The 24,128-nt window shown below is 43.1% G+C and overlaps 2 protein-coding genes across 2 annotated transcripts in view; one reads left to right on the forward strand and one right to left on the reverse strand.

Moving 5' to 3' along the window:
- The window catches only part of GSAP (gamma-secretase activating protein), a 151,694-nt gene extending 142,172 nt beyond the window's left edge, over window positions 1-9,522 (forward strand). The window contains exon 30 of the transcript XR_012903342.2: window positions 8,780-9,522. The gene's annotated coding sequence lies outside the window, so the exon portion shown is untranslated. The remainder of the gene's footprint in view (window positions 1-8,779) is intronic.
- Window positions 1-24,128, reverse strand: part of CCDC146 (coiled-coil domain containing 146) — a 160,177-nt gene that overhangs the window by 73,099 nt on the left and 62,950 nt on the right. Inside the window, exons 3-4 of the mRNA XM_075926722.2 lie at window positions 13,309-13,391; window positions 7,114-7,323 (exon numbers count right to left, since the gene is read on the reverse strand). Coding sequence (XP_075782837.1) covers window positions 7,114-7,323; window positions 13,309-13,391 — 293 coding nt within the window. The remainder of the gene's footprint in view (window positions 1-7,113; window positions 7,324-13,308; window positions 13,392-24,128) is intronic.

Consider the following 24,128-nt stretch of genomic DNA (forward strand, 5'->3'; position numbering starts at 1 on the left):
CTGTATGCCTCATTTTTTCAGGAGTACGGGTTCTTTCAAAAAATGTTTTTTTTTCTGAAAGAACCCTCTCTAGACTGTGCTTCCACTTTCAAAAAACTCTATTTCAAAAAAGCGCTTGGACATGAATATACAAATGAAACGCAGGATATTTAAATCCGTGCTTCATTTGCACTTTCTATTTGCCTAATTTACATTCCTCTTTTGAAAGAGGAATGTACTTTACACATAGCCAATATCTCTGGGTGGAGCTTAGATAAGAACATAAGAACGGCCATACTGGGTCACACCAATGGTCCATCTAGCCCAGTATCCTCTGTCAACAGTGGCCAATACGAGATGCCCCAGAGGGAAGGGATCACAACAGGTAATCCTCACATGATCCCTTCCCTATCACCCACTTCCAGAGAAACAGAGGCTAGGAATACCATTCCTACCTATCTTGGCTAATAGCCATTGATGGACCTAACCTCCATGAATCTATCTAGCTCTTTTTGAACCCTGTTAAAGTTCTAGCCTTCACCACATCCTCTGGCAAGGAGTTCTACAGGTTGACTGTGCGCTGAGTGAAGAAAAACTTCTTTTTGTTTGTTTTAAACCTGCTGCCTATTAATTTCATTTGGTGACCCGTAGTTCTTATATTGTGGGAATAAGTAAATAACGTTCCCTTATTCAATTTTTCCACACCAGTCATGATTTTATAGACCTCTATCATACCCCCCCTTAGTCTCCTCTTTTCTAAGATGAAAAGTCCAAGTCTTTTTAATCTCTCTTCATATGGGACTTGTTCCAAACCCCTAAACATTTTTGTTGCCCTTTTCTGAACTTTGTCTGATTCCAATATATCTTTTTTGAGATGAGGCAACCACATCTGTACGCAGTATTCAAGATGTGGGCGTACCATGGTTTTATATAGAGGCAATAAGATCTTTTCTGTCTTATCATCTATCCTTTTTTTAATGACTCCTAACATTCTATTAGTTTTTTTTCACTGCCACTGCTCACTGAGTGGATGTTTCTGAGAACTATCCACAATGACTGCAAGATCTCTCTTGAGTAGCTGTAGCCAAATTAGTCCCCTTAATACGTATATAGAGTTGGGATTATTTTTCCAATAGGCATTACTTTACATTTATTAACATTACATTTCATTTGCCATTTTGTTGCCCAATCACTTAGTTTGGTGAGATCTTTTTGGAAAGGTAGAAGGGAAACCAGCACAATTGAGGTAATGGATTTCAGGAAGGCAGATTTTGATAAGCTCAGAGAACTTGTAGGTAATGTCCCATGGGAAGCAAGACTGAAGGGAAAAACAACTGAGGAGAGTTGGAAGTATTTCAAAGGGACGTTGTTAAGGGCCCAAAAGCAAACAATTCCGCTGTGTAGGAAAGATAGAAAATATGGCAAAAGACCAGCTTGGCTTAACAAGGAGATCTTGCATGATCTCAAAATAAAAAAGGAGTCATATAAAAAATGGAAACTAGGATAACTAACAAAGGATGAATATAGGCAAGCAACACGGGAATGCAGGGGCAAGATTAGAAAGGCAAAGGCACAAAATGAGATCAAACTAGCTACAGGCATAAAGGGAAACAAGAAGACCTTTTATAAATACATTAAAAGCAAGAGGAAGACCAAGGACAGGGTAGGCCCACTGCTTAGTCAGGAGGGAGAAGCAGTAACAGGGAACTTGGAAATGGCGGAGATGCTCAATGACTTCTTTGTTTCGGTCTTCACCGAGAAGTCTGGAGGTGTGCCTAACGTAGTGAATACAAGCAGAGAGAGGGTAAGTTTAGAAGATAGGATACACAAAGAACAAGTTAAAAATCACTTAGGAAAGTTAGATGTCAGCAAGTCACCAGGTCCTGATGAAATGCATCCCAGGATACTCAAGGAGCTGATAGAGGAGGTATCTGAGCCTTTAGCTATGATCTTTGAAAAATCATGGCAGACAGGGGAGATTCCAGAAGACTGGGAAAGGGCAAATATTGTGCCCATCTATAAAAAGGGGAATAAGAACAACCCAGGAAACTACAGACCGGTCAGTTTAACGTCTGTCCCAGGGAAGATAATGGAGCAGGTAATTAAGGAAATCATATGCAAACACTTGGAAGGTAAGAAAGTGATAGGGAATAGCCAGCATGGGTTTGTGAAGAACAAGTCATGCCAAACTAATCTGATAGCTTTCTTTGATAAGATAACGAGCCTTGTGGATAAGGGAGAAGCGGTGGATGTCATATACCTAGACTTTAGTAAGGCATTTGATACGGTCTCGCATGATATTCTTATTGATAAACTAGGCAAATATAACTTAGATAGGGCCACGATAAGGTGGGTGCATAATTGGCTGGATAACCGTAGTCAGAGAGTTGTTGTTAACGGTTCTAAATCCTGCTGGAAAGGGATAACAAGTGGAGTTCCTCAAGGGTCTGTTTTGGGACCCGTACTGTTCAATATCTTCATCAATGATGTAGATATTGGGATAGAGAGTACGCTTATTAAGTTTGCAGATGATACCAAACTGGGTGGGGTTGCGACTTCTTTGGAGGATAGGGACATAATTCAAAATGACCTTAGCAAGTTAGAGAAATGGTCAGAGGTAAACAGGATGAGGTTTAATAAAGAGAAATGCAAAGTGCTCCACTTAGGAAAGAACAATCAGTTCCATACATACAAGATGGGAAGCGACTGTCTAGGAAGGAGCATGGCGGAAAGGGATCTAGGGGTCATAGTGGACCACAAGTTGAATATGAGTCAACAGTGTGATGCTGTTGCAAAAAAAGCAAATATGATTCTAGGTTGTATCAACAGGTGTGTTGTAAGCAAAACTCGTGAAGTCATTCTGCCGCTCTACTCTGCACTAGTTAGGCCTCAGCTGGAGTACTGTGTCCAGTTCTGGGCACCACATTTCAAGAAAGATGTGGAGAAATTAGAAAGGGTACAGAGAAGAGCGACAAGAATGATTAAAGGTTTAGAGAACATGACCTATGAAGCCAGGCTTCATGAACTGGGCTTGTTTAGTTTGGAAAAAAGAAGATTAAGGGGGGACATGATAGCGGTTTTCAAATATCTAAAAGGGTGTCACAAGGAGGAAGGCGAAAATTTGTTCCTCTTGGTTTCTGAGGACAGGACAAGGAGTAATGGGCTTAAAGTGCAGCAGGGGAGGTTTAGATTGGACATTAGGAAAAAATTCCTAACTGTCAGGGTGGTCAAATATTGGAATAAATTGCCAAGGGAGGTGATGGAATCTCCCTCTCTGGAGATATTTAAGAACAGGTTAGATAGACATCTGTCAGGGATGGTGTAGACGGAGCTTGATCCTGCCTTGAGGGCGGGGGGCTGGACTCGATGACCTCTCGAGGTCCCTTCCAGTCCTATTATTCTATGATTCTATGATTCTATGATTGTCTGCTTTGGTCTGAACTGTCTTGAGCAGTTTGGCATCATCTGCAAATTTTGTCACCTTACTGTTTACCCCTTTCTCTAGATCATTTATAAATAAATTGAATAGGATGGGTCCCAGGACAGACTGTTGGGGGACCCCACTAGGTATCTCTCTCCACTCTGAAAACTTACCATTTATTCCTATCCTTTGTCCCTGTCTTTTAACCAGTTATCAATGCACAAAAGGACCTTCCCTCTTATCGCATGACAACTTACTTTACTTAAGAGCCTTTGGTGAGGGACCTTATTAAAGGCTTTCTGGAAATTTAAGTATGCTATATTCACTGCATCCCCCTTGTCCACATGTTTGTTGACCCCCCTCAAGGAACTCTAGCAGATTATCAAGGCATCATTTTCCTTTACAGAAACCATGTTGACTTTCCCCCAACAAATTATATTCATTCATGTGTCTGACAATTTTATTCTTTACTATAGTTTCAACTAATTTGCCCGGTACTAACATTACTTTCCAGTCTGTAATTGTCAGGATCACCTCTAGAGCCCTTTTTAAATATTGGCATCACATTAGCTATCTTCCAATCATTAGGTGCAGAAGCTGATTTAAAGGATAGGTTATAAACCATAGTTGTTAGTTCCACAATTTCCTAATTGAGTTCTTTCAGAACTCTTGAGTGAATACCATCTGCTCCTGGTGACTTGTTACTGGTTAAGTTTATCAATTTGTTCCAAAACCTCCTCTAATGACACCTCAGTCTGGGACAATTCCTCAGATTTGTCACCTAAAAAGAATGGCTCAGGTTTGGGAATCACCCCAATATCCTTAGCCATGAAGACTGAAGCAAAGAATTCATTTAGCTTCTCCGCTATGACTTTATCATCCAAGGGCCCCGCTGGTTGTTTAGCAGGCTTCCTGCTTCTGATGTACTCAGTAAACATTTTATTATTACTTTTTTGAGTTTTTTCTTATTATGTTTTTACACTTCATTTGACAGTTTATGGTCCTTTCTATTTTCCTCACTAGGATTTGACTCCCACTTTTTAAAATATATTTTTTACATGTCACTGCTTCTATTACCTGGTTGTTAAGCCACGGTGGGTCTCTATTATGGTGCCTTTGAAAAGTTTCCATGCAGCTTGCAGAGATTTTACTTTTGTCACTGTTCCTTTTAATTTCTGTTTAACTTCCTCATTTTTGTGTAGTTCCCCTTTCTGAAATTAAATGCCACATTGTGGGGCCACTGAGGTGTTTTTCCCACTAAAGGGATGTTAAATTTTATTACATTATGGGCACTATTTCCAAGCAGTCCAGCTATAGTTACCTTTTGAATCAGATCCTGCGCTCCACTTTGGACTAAATCAAGAATAGCCTCTCCCCTTGTGGGTTCCAGAACCAGCTGCTCGAGGAATCAGTCATTTAAGGCAGGGGTGCACAACCTTTTTGCATTCACAACCCCTGAACCCAATAAAAGGGGTCCAGAAAAATGTTCATTGAGCAAAACAAAAAAAAAAAGCACGGCACCTTTAATTGCCGCTCTGCTCCTGCCACTGCCCCCATCCCACTGGCACCAAGCCAGGAAAAATAATACCGGATGGTCCGGATCAAAGTGCTACAACCTCCCTGGAGGACAGCCACCACCCCCAAGGGGATGGTGAGCCACAGGTTGCGCATTGCTGATTTAAGCTTATCAAGAAATTTTATCTCTGCATCCCATCCTGAGGTGATATGTACTGAGTCAATATGAGGATAGTTGAAATCCCCCACTATTATTGAGTTTTTAAATTTGATAACCTCTCTAATCTCTCTTAGCATTTCATAGTCACTATCACTGTCCTGATTAGGTGGTAAATAATATATCCCAACTGCTATATTCTTATTATTGGAGCATGGAATTACTATCCATAGAGATTCTATGGAACATTTTGGCTCATTTAAGATTTTTACTTCATCTGATTCTATATTTTTTTCACATATAGTGCCACTCCTTCACCAGCATGACCTGTCCTTCCGATATATTTTGTACCCTGATATGACTATCTCCCATTGATTGTCCTCATTCCACCAAGTTTCCATGATGCCTATTTTATCAGTATCCTCATTTAAAACTAGGCACTCTAGTTCACTCTTTTTACTATTTAGACTTCTAACATTTGTGTATAAGCTCTTTAATAATTTGACACTATTCATCTGTCTACCATTTCCTGATGTATTAGACTCTTTTTCATTTGATTGTGTCTCATCTGATCTGACCCATACTTCCATCCTCTCCTCCTGACTAGAACATAGAGCATCTCTATTAATAGAATCTCCCCTAATAGATGTGTCTGTCCAATCCACGTCTTCCTCCACTCCTGTTGGCTTTTCCCCAGCTTGTAGTTTAACAACTGCTCTACAACCTTTTTAATGTTAAGTGCCAACAGTCTAGTTCCATTTTGGTATAGGTGGAGCCCATCCTTCCTGCATAGGCTCCCCCTATCCCAAAAGTTTCCCCAGTTCCTAATAAATCAAAACCCCTCCTGTCTACACCATCATCTCATCCACGCATTGAGATGGAAGCTCTGCCTGCCTACCTAGCCCTGCATGTGGAACTGGAAGCATTTCAGAGAACGTTACCAGAGGTCCTGGATTTCAATCTCTTTCCTAGCAGCTGAAATTTGGCTTCCAGAAACTCTCTCCTACCCTTCTCTATGTCATTGGTACCTACATGTACCACGACTACCAACTCCTCTTCAGCACTACACATAAGACTATCTACATGTCTAGAGAGATCAGCCACCTTCGCACCACGCAGGCAATATATAGTGAATGGGAGGGTGGGGTGTACATGGATTTAGCACAGAGAAATTTAACCAAACAAAACAAAGAAAAATTACTTAAATTACAATATTCTGCTGTAATTGTACAATAAATGTTTTAAGTATACTACATGACACTCATACTTCATTTCTCTATAGAAAAGAAGTGGAAAGATAATTTGAACACAGTGTTTTTTGCAGCAAAACCCAAATATTTTAAATAAGATACTTACAAGACTCAGCTTTTCATGAGAATGTCAAGCATTTACTTTTTCCACAACAAATGACTATATTTAATCTCGTCTTTTACAGAGGTGGGCGTAATCTGGCAGTATAAACATACTTTACATTTTCTTTTTATTACTTTAATAGAGAAGGCTGAATATGTATTGGCTTTGGGGTTTAAAAAAGTTAGTTCTGAGGCAAACACATTTATGATATAATTTCCACACAAGTTCAATCGCTCAGTCTTAGAGACATTTTGCTTCATTTGTACTAAAAAGAGTAAAAAAAGTTTTTCAATTAAATATAATACCCATACCAGTTTGGTTAACAGAATGATAGGACACCATGCTCCACTAACAGCCTTTATAAGAAATTTGCAGAACACAGTGAAATAGATTATTATTTAAGTCTCATATTTATACAGTAGCTCAAAGGACACTAAAACACTCTATACATTTAAAGTATTGCAAACTACATTCTGGAGCCATTACATCCACCAGTGACATATAGCCATCTCTGGGGAAAATCATGGCAACTGTTTAATTGGAAAAAGTGACACTATAACTAATTAGAGGGAAAGCAATGTAGCCACTCAAAGGTGCAGAAGAAATTGGATTATATTGCATATTATCTCTTTAGTATTGAGTTATTTAAAAGTGCACCTGATCACCTGAATACCTGAACATTACCTACCTGTTCACCTTGTACTGAAGTTCATACTCTCTTTCTTTAATAGCAGTATATTCATTCTGATATTTAAGAAGTTGCTGTCTCATTCTAGAGACTTCACTGGTAAATCCTTCTGGAAACTGATCAGCTTTTTCTAGTTCCTGTTGCTGCTGTTCTATTTCTATAGTGAAATGTTTGGCATCCTGCAGCAGCTGGATCTCTGATTCCTGTAAGCTGTATTAAATAAAAGCACTAAGGATCATTAAAAAGGCACCAGGAAGAAACTTTGTAATTATGTTATTGTATCTAACATGTTGACCTGTAACAATTAAGATAAAATGGGTATCTCTCTCTTTTTCTCTGTGTTGAGGTTCAGTTATAGAGGACTTGATGTATATTCAAGGTCCATATGACAGACAATGCTAGGTGACAGTAACACTACAGAATGGGACTAGTGTTATAAAACAGACTGGGAAAAACATGATAGGCTGCTTTATTCTGTGGAGTAGTAGTGGTAGAATAGGAGTGTGCATTTATGTTTATTTAAATTTTAGTTTTGTGGGAGCATTTAAGCAAATAGGATTTTGTTTCCCCATGTTCCATTACTTGAGGCCTCAACTTCAGTGGCTATAATCCTATGTGCAATCATGAGGGAGTAGAGAAAGAATGGTCCGACATTTCAGGGTTAAAGAAAGCCTCTGAGCCTAGCTAGCCCCATCCTGCTTTACTTGCAACCAATGCCAGGCCTACAGGGAGAGAAAAGGAAAGAGCCTGGCTCAGTTTGGGGCTGACTAGCAAGGAGGCAGGAGCTTGGTTCAGCAGTCTAAGGGCATGAATCAGAGCCTGTCTGTTCAGCAGCCACGAGAGCAAGTAAGCCCCCAATATACTCCTCTGGGAAAAGAGATACCTACTGAGAAGCTCCAACCAAGGGGGGCCATGCCCCATACTTAAGGACTTGATTAGGGAGTAGCTTGGAGTTCCTGGGCCAGGAGCACAGGTGTAGCAATCTAGCCACTGGGGCTAATGAGCCACTGGGGCTAATGAGCCACAGCAATCCACAGTTAAGTGAAAAGTCGGAGTGGTGATGACTGGTATGTCTGGCTGAAAAAGAACCAGTCTAAAGGAACATCTCTCCACCAGCATCTATTACTGTGGTTTGCTCTTAGCCCCATAAAATAAATTCAACAACAGTGTGGCTATGTCTAAACTAAATTCCTCTTCCAGAAAAGGAATGTAAATGAGCCCAATCAAAAATGCAAATGAAGCGTGAATTTACAAATCTCATGCTTTATTTGCATTATCGCACGAGAGCGCTTTTTCAAAAAAGGGTTTTTTGAAAAAGAAACCACAGTCTAGATGGGGTTCTTTCGGAAAGAAACCTCTTTTTCGAAAGAACCCGGACTCCTCATTTTTTCAGCAAGATTTGTAAATGAAGCGCGAGATTTGTAAATCCACGCTTCATTTGCATTTTCAATCGAGCTCATTTACATTTCTCTTTTGGAAGAGGAATGTAGTTTAGACATGCCCTGTGGATGCAAACAACAAAGTATTTATTTAACCATCAACAGTTCTAAAACAAGGTAAACCAAGGAAGTTTAAGAACACAGATAAGGTGGGGACCCCATAACAAAAGTTAAGTTATAGAACAGATGATATGCTGCCTGCAACTCAGGTGAGTTCCTTCCCACAGGACAGGACCCAGGTCATGGAAGGAGGATCAGATAACCACTACCATATCCTTCAGCTTGGGGACCCCCATGATGGGACAGATTTGAACTCTGCCTCCAGGTAAAATTGACAAATGAGGAGTGGACCTCTGGACCAAGAGATATTGGCTGTATTCCAGGAATGTCTGGCATACTCTCCCTCCCTGCAATGTTTGTTTGTCCTCTGGTAAAAGGGTGGTAGCTGGTAAAACACCCATTGTGTGCAGCTAAGATCACTCTTCTGAAACCAGATCAATATGTGTGGTGCTGGGCATACACCTCTAAGCAAGATGAAGAGCTGAAATGACTAGTGCACTTTCTAGAGGTTGTGCCGGCAGTACCTTCAAACTCAGCCACCCAGAAGGGCAGCCTCTCAGATCTGGCAAGGCAGCCATTAAATACCCAGTGGTTTCTGGGCAGAATTTAAGTCTCGTGCTACCTGCTTTCCCGCTGAAAGTCAAATACAGCACCAGAATGTTCTCAGGAGGGAAAGGGGAAGGGGCAGTCAATATGGAGCCTAGACTGTTATTTGGACATTTCAAAAATGGTGCACCTATGTTGTGAAGTACCAGGTTTTCCCCCTACAATGACATCTTATGTTACTGGAGATTTTGCAAACCAGCAAAGGGATTTGGCTCTTAGCAGAGAGATTGCAATTTGTGTAGCTTATTTCAAGTTAAGCCCTGCAGTGTAGATGCACCCTGAGAGAAAGATAAAGGCCAGGTATTAGGGTGATACCTGGCCTATTAGAGTCAAGAGAAAAACTCCAATTTATCTAAGCCTACAGCTATACTGTAGCCTTCTTCTAGAAAAGCTTATGCAAATGAAGTGCAGCGTGAACTATTGCTGCATTTCATTGGCATAATTAATTAGCAGCCGCTTTTGCACAAAAAGGAGCTGTGTGGATGACTCCGTTTTGTGCAAAAAACCCCTCTTGCGCAAGAGCCGTTCTTCATTTTTTCAGGAAGAACAGCTCTTGCACAAGAGGGGTTTTTTGTACAAAAAGGAGCCGTCTACACAGCTCCTTTTTGAGCAAAAGCCTCTTGCGCAAAAGAGGTTGCTAATTAATCATGCAAATGAAGCACAGCGATATTCCACGCCGCGCTTCATTTGCATAAGCTTTTCCGGAAGAAGGCTACAGTGCAGCCGTAACCTAAGGGTGCCTCTACACTGCAGGGCTCAACTCAAAATATACTACGCAAATTGAGCTACATCAATTCCGTATCTTATGTTGAAATAGCTTATTTCGAAATAGGGAGCATCTACACAGCACTTATTTCAAAATAGAGCACTCTTCCTCCAACCTCCTTTATTCCTCGTACAATGAGGGTTACAGGAGTCGGAGTAAGAAGTCCTCCAGCTTGACAGTATTTTGACACTATTTCAAAATAACTGCCTGCTATGTAGATATGGACTAAATTATTTCAGAATAATGCTACTTATTTCAAAATAGTGTTGTAATGTTAGATGTACCATAAGATGAACTCTGATCCTACTATTTATTGCTTGTCCCTCCAGCCTAATCTTCTTCTAGGAGGCCAGTGCAATGATGGATATTAATCATAATCTGCAGGTTTATTCTGTTCAATGTGAATATCCCTTCCATAACTTCACCAATGACGAACTGCCTAACTTTGCTTGCATTGTTAATATCTGGCTGTATATACTTACACAATGTCTTGTAATAAATCTAATAATATAGCAGGCTTTGTTAGGTGTAATTCTTAAATAGTTGATATTTAAGAGTAAGACTATTCTTAATATGTATTGGCTATTATGGAATAGTCACAATGATAAATGAATCACAAGACCTTCATGTTATGCAATGTATAGCACTGAAATCTTTGTTAAATATGAATTATTGTGCATGGTTTCTGAAATTTAATTTTACCAAATTAATTTTACATTATACTAAAAGCAGGTCAGCTGCATTGAAATTTTCTATTCTTTTAGTCAAATTCAAAGGTCAAAATTGGTTTTCAGGTTCACAAAAGTTCAAAAATAATCAAAGCACTACTAGTTATCTTTTGCTAATGAAAAATAAGTTAATGCCTTCCCTCTAAAAAGAAAGAGGAATTTGGAATCTCCCAGATGGAAAATTTATACAACTCATTTTAGCTCAGACAATTTTGGAATACCAAACTGAAGCAACTCATTACATAATAAAAAATATTAAAACAACCAAAAATAGGAATTCAAATTACACAGATCTAGTGTAAAAACATAATATTAAACTGGCCATATAGCACAGACATAGCTGAAGTGGCACAGGGGGAAAAGTTCAATATATTTGTTTCACAGCAAGGTAGGTAACCACTTCCTATTCTAAGAACATATGAAAACCACATACTTTAACAGGAACTAAGAATGTGCTCTGAAACAGGAACTACATCTGTAGTGCATGGATAAGTTATATTTTAGTTTTTAAAGGGTGAAATTCACTGCAGTGTAAAGGGCTTATGGATGGCCCTACATACCAATCTGAATCCTGTTTAAACTCTACTAAAAAGGTCTTTCTGTTTTGAGAAGAAATATTGTTGGTCCCAGTGGTATTCCCCATTTTAAGGACAGAGTACTTCTCTCAAGTTAATGCAATCTTTCAAAGAGGAACTTTTAAAATAGTAAGACAGAAATTACAGTCAAATCAAAAGTGAATCTAGTAGAGTATGTTGTTCCTAACAGTAGGTTGTACCCAATGCTTTAAGGGAAGCTGCAAGAAATCAAGCAGTGGACAATTATGGAATAACCTAATGGTATTTGTTTTACACGTTGAAGCTCAATTTGTTATAATCTTATCTAAGGTAACTGAGAATGTTCCCCCTTCATAAAATTCACTCCTATACAGAAGGTCAACACAGGCCTAGACATCATTTAAGTCCTGCAGAAGCTCAAATAAAACAATAATAGGGTAAAAACTGATACAAAGGCACTATTGTAGAGGCTCAGTAATATCCTTATCCTCCTTAATTGTGTCCTTTAAACTCTATGGCTGTGTCTAGACTGGCATGATTTTCCGGAAAAGTTTTCCGTTAAAAGTATTTACGCAAGAGAGCATCTATACTAGCATGTGCCTTTGCACAAAAGATTTGCTTTTGCACAAACGCATCAGTGCCAGTATAGACGCTCTCTTGCGCAAGAAAGCTCCGATGGCCATTTTACCCATCGGGCTTTCTTGTGCAAGAAATTAACTTGGCTGTCTGCACTGGCCCTCTTGCGCAAGAATACTTGTGCAAGAAGGCTTATCCCTGAGCGGGAGTGTCAGAGTATTTGCGCAAGAACCACTGATTTTGTACAGTAGAAAGTCAGTGTCCTTGCGCAAATACTCGCGGCAAGTGTAGACAGGCAGCAAGATTTTGCGCAAAAGCAATAGCTTTTGCACAAAATCTTGCCAGTCTAGACGCACCCTATTAGCTCAGGTTTTTTACTTCAGATGAACCAAAATAATTGCTTATTCTCTGTTTTTAGTATCTTTGGCTTCTTGCTCTACAAATGTGCTCTCAGGCATTTTAATTTGTAGTAAATTGTAGCTTATGCACTTCTATTGCCATCACTGCTATATCTACACTGCGGAACTATTCGGGATACCTGATGTATCCCTAAATAGCTATTTAGTGTCTTTAAAGCAGCCTGTTATTTCAAAATAGATTTCAAAATAACAGGTATGGTTAAGGGACATTTTGGAATAGTGCTCTATTTTGAAATTGCCAAATTTAAAAATAAGCTATTTTGAGGTAAGGGTGCAGTCTAGACACATCCTGGCTGTGTCTACACTGGGCCACTTATTCCGGAAAATCAGCCGCTTTTCCAGAATAAGCTGCGAGCTGTCTACACTGGCCCTTGAATTTCCGGAAAAGCAACGATTCTCTACTGTACAAAATTAGCCACTATTCCGGAAAAACTATTCTGCTCCCGCTAGGGCACAAGTCCTTATTCCGGAACACTGTTCCGGAAAAGGGCCAGTGTAGACAGCCCAGTAGTCTTTTCTGGAAAAAAGCTCCGATCGCGAAAATGGCGATCGGGGCTCTTTTCCAGAAAAGCGCGTCTACATTGGCCACAGACGCTTTTCTGGAAAAAGGGCTTTTCCGGAAAAGCAGCCTGCCAATGTAGATGCTCCTTTTCCGGAAAAACTGAAAACGGAATAGTATTCCGTTTTAAGCAGTTCCGGAAATTCATGCCCGTGTAGACACAGCCCCTGTGTTTAGACTTCCATTTTCTGAAAGATATTTGCTTGGCTTAAATTATCTCTTAAATCTTGCCATTTAAGGATACTTGTTTTTTTCTTGCCTTCCTACTTTCTTTTTTAAGCATAGTCAATGTAAGCAGGTCTTTGAACAATGTATAGAACCTTGTGCAGTTCATCTGTACTGGGAGATTTTTACTTTAAGCATGTAATGATTTGGTTAATGAAACAATTCCAAAAAAAAAAAGGAATTATGACCTTGGCTAATGTCTAGGATCAAGTATTCACAATGAAACAAGAACTAATATACTGAAGAATCTGCAAGTACTGTACCTTATCACAGTCTCGTGCAGAGTGGTGTACTTTGCCTTCAGCTCAGCAACTCTGGTGCCTGGGAGTTTTCCAGCAGAATATAGCTAGAAAAGGGGAAAAGATAATTATGAAATCCATAACACACAAACATTTTTATTTATATTTAGACTTTTATAATTAGTGTTGGCAGACTTTTCTTCAGTTCTTGGTAACATATCAAATAAAAATAAACACATGAAAGATGTTGGTTATTTAAAGATTTGTAATAGAAATAAGAGTATAAAGAACACAACTCCTGTGGATGGGGCAGTGCACAGAGCCAATTGGCCATGCCTTTGCATAGGAGCTGAAGAGGGCCAATGCTGTTGTGTCCAGGACTTGTTTGAGATAAGTGCTACCCAAAGCCTGCCCCTCTGAGCCTCCCTATGCCCAAACCACCTGTCCCAGCCTTGATGCCCCTCTTACCCTAAAACCCTTTGGGTATGTCTACACTGCCACCCTAGTTCAAACTAGAGTGGCTAATATAGGCATTCGAACTTGCAAATGAAGCCCGGGATTTAAATATCCCGGGCTTCATTTGCATGTTCCCGGGCGAACGTCATTTTTAAATGTCCGTAGTTTGAACTACCTGCCCGCGGCTACACACGGCGTAACAGTAGTTTGGAATAGGAAGCCTAATCCGAACTACCTACTCCGTGCCGGAGTCCGAACTAGCGGGGCTTTAAAAATGGCGGTGCCCGGCAAGATGCAAATGAAGTCCGGGAAATTCAAATCCCGGGCTTCATTTGCAACTTCGGTTGCCTACATTAACCACCCTAGTTCGAACTGGGGACTAGCAGTCTATAAGGGTACCGCACTTGCAAATGAACCCTGGGATTTGAATTTCCCGGGCTTCATTTGCATAAGCCGGCCGGCGCCATTTTTAAATGCCGGCTTGTTCGAACCCCGTGCCGCACGGCTACATGCGGCACGGGCTAGATAGTTCGAACTAGCAAGCCATTCCGAACTATCTGTGGAACCTCGTGGAATGGAGGGTATGTCTACACTAGCCCCCTAGTTTGAACTAGGGAGGCTAATGTAGGCATTCGAAGTTGCAAATGAAGCCCGGGATTTAAATATCCTGGGCTTTATTTCCATCTTCCCGTCCGGGTGCCATTTTTAAATCCCCCTAGTCCAAACTAACATTTGAATGCCGCATGTAGCTGCGGGCAGTTAACTCGAACTAAATCCTTAGTTCGAGTTAACTGTTACACCTTGTGGAATGACTGCTGCATGTAGCTGCGGGCAGTTAGTTCGGACTAGGGGGATTTAAAAATGGTGCCCGGACGGGAAGATGCAAATAAAGCCCGGGATATTTAAATCCCGGGCTTCCTTTGCAACTTCGAATGCCTACATTAGCCTCCCTAGTTTGAACTAGGGAGCTAGTGTAGACATACCCCCATGTGCAATAGGACTCCTTGTCGCTTCTGCAGATCCAGACTAACACGGCTACCCCTCTGATACTATCTAGGTTTTGTAAGTTTATCCAGAATGTTGGTGTGTGCGCTTTTTAGAAAGTATGCCTTGCTGTGCTGCAATCCCGCTTTTATGCTGTATCAGCCATTTCGAATCCAGTACATTTTCTGAATGTTTTCTGAAATCAGTAAAGTAATATTACCAATTTCTCATTTTGTGTACAACAGTACTAAATTTTAAAAACAGTACAATTATATTGATTTAGAATTGACGCAAGATAAGACTCAGGCCCAATAAATATTTAAATAAAAACATGTAAGTATCAGCATATTCCATTTCTTGGGTTTTTGGACCCCAGATCCCGCCGGAAGAATCATAAATACATGACATCTCTAAACTGTAATAATAAAATATTTATAAATCTTTATTCCTGAAGAATAGCATTATATTTATATTTTTAACTTCTGCAAGCTAAATTGGAATTAGGATTTATAAATATTTGCATTTTCACCTTGGTTTCTAGAAGTTTGGAAAAGATGAGTCACACTGAAGTCATATTTTCCTATGAGATGTTGTAGACATTTTTTTAGATTCAACTTTGTCTCCACTTAAATAAAGGTGTGCTTTTAATGTGAGATTACTAACATAAGTTAGCTATTTTACTGTTAAATTCTACTGAAGTCAAGGCACAGCAGATTCACAGTTAGGCTAAATGAATGACAGGCTGGGGTTGTGTTAACCTCATTTATCTACCTAGTGGTAAAAATTACAGTACTTTGTCTCCACTAGGATTTTACAGTGAGATGTGCATACCACTATCAAATAATCACAAACATACACACACACACGCAAACTTTAGAAGACACAGTAGAAACTGTATTATCCAGCCCTGTACCAGCCAGAAAGCTCTATAAACCGGCATTTCTAATCTTCATGGAAAGTCTGGGTTATAGTCCAGTTGATGTCAGGTTGGCAGATTCCCTGCATGACTCTTTGTGGCTCCCAGGAAGTGGCAAAACATCCTGCAGGTCCACCTAGCCCAGTAGCCTGTCTGCTGAGAGTGGCCAGCACCAGGTGCCCCAGAGGAGTTGGACCGAAGACAATGATCAAGCGATTTGTCCTTTTCCAGCCTCTGACAAACAGAGGCCAGGGACACCATTTCTATCCCATAGCCTTTTATGGACCTAACCTCCATGAAATTATCTAGCTTCTCTTTAAACTCTGTTATAGTCCTAGCCTTCACAGCCTCCTCTGGCAAGGAGTTCCACAGGCTGACTATGTGCCGTGTGAAGAAGAACTTTCTTTTATTAGTTTTAAATCTGCTACCCATTAACTTCATTTGGTGTCCTCTAGTTCTTCTATTATGGGAACTAATAAATAACTTTTCTTTATTCACCTTCTCCACACCACTCATGATTTTATATACCTCTATCATATCCCCCCTTAGTCTCCTCTTTTCTAAACTGAAAAGTCCCAATCGCTTTAACCTCTCTTCATATGGGACCCGTTCCAAACCCCTAATCATTTTAGTTGCCCTTTTCTGAACCCTTTCTAAGGCCAAAATATCTTTTTTGAGGTGAGGAGACTACATCTGTACACAGTATTCAAGATGTGGGCATATCATAATTTTATACAGGGGCAGTAAGATATTCTGGGTCTTATTTTCTATCCCTTTCTTAATAATTCCTAATATCCTATTTGCCTTTTTGACCGCTGTTGCACACTGTGTAGAAGTTTTCAGAGAACTTCTGTGTAGAAGTTTCCACAATAACTCTAAGATCTCTTTTCTGATTTGTCAAAGCCAAATTAGCCCCCATCATACTGTAAGTATAATTGGGGTTATTTTTTCCAACGTGCATTACTTTACACTTATCCACCTTAAACTTCATTTTCCATTTTGTTGCCCAATCATTCAGTTTGGTGAGATCTTTTTGAAGGTCTTCACAATCTGCTTCTGTCTTGACTATCTTAAACAGTTTAGTATCATCCGCAAACTTTACTACCTCACTGCTTACCCCTTTCTCCAGATCATTTATGAATAAGTTGAACAGGATTGGTCCCAGGACTGACCCTTGGGGGACACCACTAGTTACCCCTCTCCAATTCTGAAAATTTACCATTTATTCCTACCCTTTGTTTCCTGTCTTTTAACCAGTTCTCAATGCATGAAAGGACCTTCCCCCTTATCCCATGACAATGTAATTTACAGAAGAGCTTTTGGTGAGGGACCTTGTCAAAAGCTTTCTGAAAATCTAAGTATACTATATCTACTGGATCCCCCTTGTCCACGTTTGTTAACCCCTTCAAAGAACTCTAATAGATTAGTAAGACATGATTTCCCTTACAGAAACCATGTTGACTTTTGTCTAACAAATTATGTTCTTCTAAGTGCCTGACAATTTTATTCTTTACTATTGTTTCGACTAATTTGCCCGGTACTGAAGTTAGACTTACCGGTCTGTAATTGCCAGGATTGCCTCTAGTGCTCTTTTTAAATATTTGTGTCACGTTAGCTACCTTCTAGTCATTAGGTATGGAAGCCAATTTAAAGGATAGGTTACAAACCACAGATAATAGTTCAGCAATTTCCCATTTGAGTTCTTTTAGAACCCTTGGATGAATGCCATACGGTCCTGGTGATTTGTTACCATTAAGTTTTTCTGTTTGTTCCAAAACCTCCTCTAATGACACTTCAATCCAGAACAGCTCCTCAGATCCATCACCCGCAAAGGATGGTGCAGATTTGGGAATTTCCCTAACGTCCTCAGCCATGAAGACTGAAGCAAAGAAATCATTTAGTTTCTCTGCAATGGCTATATCGTCCTTGATTGCTCCTTTTATATCTCGATTGTCTAGGGGGGGACACTGATTTTTTAGCAGGTTTCCTGCTTCTAATGTACTTAAAAAACATTTTGCTATTTCTTTTGGAGCTTTTGGATAGCTGTTCCTCAAAATCTTTTTTTGCTTTTCTTATTACATTTTTACACTTGATTTGACAGTGTTTATGTTCCTTTCTATTTATCTCACTAGGATTGAACTTCCATTTCTTGAAAGATGCCTTTTTGTCCCTCACTGCTTCTTTTACATGGTGGTTAAGCCACATTGACTCTTTCTTAGGTTTCTTACTATGTTTTTTTAATTTTGGGTATACATTTAAGTTGGGCCTCTATTATGGTGTCTTTAAAAAGTTTCCATGCAGCTTGCAGGGATTTGACTGTGCCTTTTAAGGGTAAATGAAAACTTGGTATGCTATTAACTATTTACAGATCTGAGGTAAGGAGAAACCCTGAGGGAGACATGGAGTTCTGTCCACGACCGAGGGCAGTTGGAAGGAACTGGGAGGGGGCTGGACCACACACAACAGATCAAAGGTGCAAACGGCGCGAGCCGCTGCTCGCGCATGTGCAGTCCGGCGGAGCACGGCTATGCAAGTCTCCGATCCGTGGTGCCGGGACACGCCCAACACCACGAGTGGAGCACCCATGGGGACCATTTGAAGAAGAAGGAAGCAGATACCTTAGGGAGAAACCTAGGATGTGGTCTAAGGACTACCTTGTCTTTGTGAAAAGTTGTGTAGTTGGGTTCACCATGAGGCTTCTCAACTTGCTTAAGTGACTGCCACTAGAAAGGCTACGTTCTTTGATAAATGGAGCAATGAACAGGTCGCTAGTGGCTCAAAGAGCTTGCTTGTAGCACTAAATTGAGGTCCCATGCTGGGGCCAGAGGTTTTATATAAGGGTACGTGTTCCGAATTCCCTTAATAAAGCGCTTGGTGCTGGGATGGGCAAAGATGGAATGCCCACTGACCGATGTATGAAAGGTGGTTATTGTAGCTAGATGTACCTTTATGAAACAAGTCTACACTGCACCGTTATTTTGGAATAATGAGCATTATTCCGAAATAACAATGCGAGTGTCTACATAGCAATTCCATTATTTCAAAATAATATCAAAATAACAGGCAGCTTATTCCAACTTCTGTAAATCTCTCTCCCCATCCAATAGGGATCAGGGAGAGAGCATCTTGGGAGAAGGCCTTCAAAAGGTTGGATAGATTAGGTAACTGTCTGAATTTCCTGGGTGCTGCTCTGGATCTTTGGCATTCACCCATCAACTGAGGTTTTCTTTCTTATTAGAATCTTCTAAATAAGTCACTGGGGCCTGACCATTTCTTCATGTATGCAGCAGAATAATAATTGCCAAAGCAATTTACAATAATGCTGTATTATTTGTATAGACAGGGAAACCAAGTCATAAAAAAGTTAAGTAGCTGGCCAAAGGTCATGCAGGAAGTCAGTGACAGAGCTGGAAACAGGAACCAAGGGATTCAATAATTCCCATTCATGTCTCTCCTGGCATGTCTACACTGCAGCATTATGTTGAAATAACAAGGTGAGCGTTCACACAGCAAGCCCATTATTTTTAAATTATTTTTAAATAACAGGCTTCTTACTCCAAAATAGTAGACCCTCATGATGAGGAATAACAAGCCTATTTCAAAATTGCTATTTCGAAACAGAGTGAGTATGGATGGCACAGCTGTGCTTATTTCAAAATAATTGGCCTCAAGGGATTCTCACAGCTGATCTGATGGCCACTCTGTCCACACCTGATCCGAAGTTCCCGATCCGGAGTGGCACCAGGGCCTGTGAACAGATGCGCACCACTGCCATCCAGCAGGCCTATCAGGGGGATGTACACATCCAGAAGGCCTTGCAAATCCAGAGAGTTTCAGCTAAAGACACCTGTGACACCTATCTCCTCCAGGCCTTCCCACAAGGGACCTCTGTATAGGCCCTCTCTGCCTTTCCTACCCCACCCCTCTCTTCCCTCCCTCCCCTGCAGACCAAATAAACCAGACTTTTTGGTTTTAAATTATGAACTCTCTGTTATTTTCATTTGGGCTATGTCTAGACTGCAAGCCTCTTTTGAAAGAGGCGCTTTCGAAAGATACTTTCGAAAGAGCCTCTTTCGAAAGAGAGCGTCTAGACTGCACGCGGAACTTTCGAAAAAATAAGCCGCTTTTTCGAAAGAAAGCACCCAGTGAGTCTGGATGCTCTCTTTCTAAAAAGCCTGTTTGCTTTCAAGAATGCCTTTTTTCAAAAGAGCACTTTTGAAAGAAGGCGTTCTTCCTCGTGGAATTAGGTTTACCGCCGTCGAAAGAAAAGCCGCATTCTTTCGATTTAATTTCGAAAGAACGCAGCTGCAGTCTAGACGCAGGTGAAGTTTTTTCGAAAAAAGGCTACTTTTTTCGAAAAAACCCTGAGTCTGGACACAGCCTTGGGGACTAAATAACTGGAGAGGAACTATTGAAAGAACCTGGGAGGAGGGGCTCAGGGATGGGGCTGAGCCTGGCACTTGTGTCAGGTGTATTGAGAGGCCTCGGTTGCCTGAGAGGTTCCACCACCTCTTGTGCGCAGCCCTTGGCAGTTGTAGGAGGGGCTAAGGAGAGAAACTGGAGGAATGGAGGCAGGAGAGGGTGCAGGAGGGACTTGTGAAGGAGCAGGCGCATGGGGAACTTGGGAAGCAGAGGGTGCTGGGGGGATTTGGGAAGGAGAGAGTGCTGGGGGGCAACTGCTGGACCGCTCAGTGGTGGCAACCAGGTGGTCAACGGTGGCGGTATATGCTGCATATATGCTCTTGTGCTGCTGAGACAGCTGCTGCCAGATGGTGTACCATAGTTCCTGGTCAGCATGGCTCTTCTCCAAGTCTGCATCCTGCTCTTGCTGCTCCAGCTTGAGACACTGCTGAAGGGCACGCAGGCACATAATGTGTTCCTGCTGATACCAAAAGGTCTCAGTTCAAACTATGGCGATGTGCTTTGAACAAAGTCATCTGTGGCATAGACAGTGGGCAATATTCTGCAGGGGCATGGACGCCGCAGCGGAGCTTGGCAACCTGCATGTCCTGAGGACAAACAGGCATGGAAAGGTGCCGGCCAGGCCAGGAACCTGCAGGGGACAGGGCAGCTTGCCTTCCCTCGACGCTGCACACACACCAGGTTTGGCACTGGTGATGTCCCGCAGAGAGAGGACTTCTATCTCTGCCTGCTAGAGGAGAGCAGGGGAGGGTGTTGGGGGAAGTATGTGTGAGCGGCAGATGCTGCTTGCTGGGGAGGGTAGTACTGGGGTACTACCCAACCACTTCCTTCCTTTCAGCAGGTTCCCCTGCAGGGGCTCTGTGTCCTCTGCCTTGCTGATCTTGAACAGGGAGCAGATGCTGCTCCAAGAATGTGGGCAGAAACCTATGCCCGTGCGGCACTTCTGTGTGTGTCCAAGACTCCAGCCTCCTTAGTGGTGGCTTAAGATGGGAAGGTGTCCCCCGTCACGGTGTACGGAGTCAGGGAGGCCTGTGCAGAAACCTTGTGAGAAGGAGTGTCAGGTTCTTGTGTAGCAGTGTCATGAGACTGTCTGCTCCGGACTGGCACTCCATGTGCACCCACGTGCACAGGCTGTTGTGCAAACCCCAGGCTGAGAAGTCTGAGCAAGGAGCAGGCAGCCCCTTGTTGCCCACAGCTTCCCCCTGCATGTAGATAGGGAAAAGTAGAGGATTTATCTGATGTGCCTTCCCTGGCCTTGTCCGAACCCTGGGAGACATCCTGAGAGAGGAGTACCAGCTTCAAGGAGATGATGACCTCCTGGCTGGTGGGCATTGTGTCCTGGATGGCCTCTTCCTCCTCCTCCTCATCTTCCTCCTTTACAGTTCCACCATACTGGAGGCTGATGACGGGCGTCACAAGGCTGGAGTCGATGATAGGGGGTGGGTGGAAGGGACTGGTCCTCCCTCCGAAGATGTGATCCAGCTGCTCATAGAAGTGGGAGGTCTGGAGTGCCATTCTAAATCAGGAACTTTGTACCCTGACCCTGGAGTAGGCCTGCCTCAGTTCTTTTCTTTTCATGCACACCTGCTCCTGAGTGCACATGTGGCCCTTCTTGTCCAGGCTTGCAACCATCTGGCCATGCACCTCAGCATTCCTGTGCCTGGTGCGGAAATCCTGGAGGTTAGCCTCCTCCCCTTGATGAGATCCTGGTTCTCCGCACCAGTCCAAGAAGTGGCCCTCTTCTGCCTCTGGCCAGGGTCTTCAGAAGTGGCTGCCGGCATGCTTATAGCTGGGAGTGGCTCTGTGGGAGCACTGGAGTCACTCGTAGCAGGGAAGAGCAGTGCAGGATCTTGCTGTGTGACACGGTGTGAGCAGGGCCTGTGTTGTGCCGAAGAACTTTCCCTTCTTCCTGTACAGGCAGTCCCCGACTTACGCGGATCCGACTTATGTCGGATCCGCACTTACGAACGGAGCTTTCTCGCCCCGGAAGTCGGGGCGAGAAAGCCCCGTTCGTAAGCTGCTCCGGTGCCCCTGGTCTGCTGGAGACCGTCTCCAGCAGACCAGGGGCACCGGGCGGGCTCCCGCACTTCTGAGGCTTTGCCAGAGCAAAGCCTCAGAAGCGCGGGAACCGCTGCTGCTGCCCCTTGAGACCCAGTGCCTGTGGTCTGCTGGGGACGGTCCCCAGCAGACCACAGGCACTCGGACTGAAGCCGCAGCCGCGGGGGGGTCCCGCGCCTCTGAGGCTTTGCCAGAGCAAAGCCTCAGAGGCGCGGGGAACCGCCGCTGCTGCCGCTTTGACTGAAGCGGCAGCAGCGGCGGTTCCCCGCGCCTCTGAGGCTTTGCTCTGGCAAAGCCTCAGAGGCGCGGGACCCCCCCGCGGCTGCGGCTTCAGTCCGGGAGCCTGTGGTCTGCTGGGGACCGTCCCCAGCAGACCACAGGCACCCAGACTGGAGCGGCAGCAGCGGCGGTTCCCCGCGCCTCTGAGGCTTTGCTCTGGCAAAGCCTCAGAGGCGCGGGACCCCCCCCGCGGCTGCGGCTTCAGTCAGGGTGCCTGTGGTCTGCTGGGGACCGTCCCCAGCAGACCACAGGCACCCAGACTGAAGCCGCAGCCGTGGCGGGTCCCTCGCCTCTGAGGCTTTGCCAGAGCAAAGCCTCAGAGGCACGGCACCCCGCTGCGGCTCTGCTCCCCGTGTCCCTGGTCTGCTGGGGGGGGGGCGCAGCTAGTGTGCTCCCCCCCCCAGCAGACCAGGCTTTTGTTTTGGACTCTGGGGCAGAGCAGCTGGGGCGCTGCCAATTGGTCCTGCAGCGCCCGTGGGCACTACTGGACCAACCCAGCAGCACCCCAGCTGCTCTGCCCCAGGTCCTGATTCAGCCGCTGCTGGTCAGTTTCAGCAGCGGCTGAATCAGGACGTCTGGGGCAGAGCAGATAGGGTGCTGCTGGGTTGGTCCAGTAGCACCCCAGCTGCTCTGCCCCAGGCGTCCCCAAGTCAGCTTCTGCTGAAACTGACCAGCGCTGACTACAGGAAGCCCCAGGCAGAGTTGCTCTGCCCCGGGCTTCCTGGAATCAGCTGCTGATCAGTTTCAGCAGCAGCTGACTTGGAGTTCTTAAGTTGATTCTGTATGTAAGTCAGAACTGGCGGTCAGTTTCAGCAGTGTCTGAATCTGGACGCCAGTTCCGACACATACAGATTCAACTGAACAAACCTACAGTCCCTAGTACGTAACCCGGGGACTGCCTGTACTTTTAAAGGCTGCAGAGGAAGGGAAACTATAGAGTTTTGAGGAGTGGGGACAGAGTGGCCACGAGGGCAGCTGTGAGAATCCCTGGAGGCCAATTATTTCAAAATAAGCATAGCTGCACTGTCCACACTCACACTATTTCGAAATAGCAATTTCAAAATAGGCGTTATTTCTCATGAAACAAGGGTTTACTATTTTAAAATAATAAGCCTGTTATTTTGAAATAATTTCTAAATAACGGGCTTGCTGTGTGGATGTTCACCTTGTTATTTCAAAATAACGCTGTAATGTAGACATGCCCTACGGTGGAGGCTGAGGATGTGGCATCCCAACTTTAAAGGGATCTTTGGTCCCATCGTGGGACTGTACCTCCATTCTGCAACACTGACTCCTTACCAGAAACCAGCATATCTCCTTCAGAAGCTTTGCTATACTATCTTTGGCAGAGTCGCCTCTCCAGTTACATAGTAGCTGCCATATATGTCACTGAGAGGAGACAGTACTGTCTCAAAAGCATTCATGCCAGCTTAGTTTTTTAACTGGAAATCATCAGGATATACAGGAAATGATGCTGTGGAAAATGACAGAGTTTCCTCCTGTCCAGTGTTGTGAGATGGTGACGTCGGGAAGCTCCAAAAGAAGTGATTCCACTAAGTCCCATGAAACAAGGGTACTATTCCATTGAAACTGCATTTACGATCTACCACACATGATGTAATGCATCAACCAGGTTTCATTCTCTTTGTGATGCAGAGATCAGTTCACTTTTCTATTAGGTATAGATCAGCAGTTCTCAAACTGTGGGTTGGGACTCCAAAGTGGGTTG

This window comes from Pelodiscus sinensis, chromosome 1 (genome assembly GCF_052426305.1).
Source record: "Pelodiscus sinensis isolate ZL-2025 chromosome 1, ASM5242630v1, whole genome shotgun sequence".
Classification (NCBI taxonomy): Eukaryota; Metazoa; Chordata; order Testudines; family Trionychidae; genus Pelodiscus; species Pelodiscus sinensis.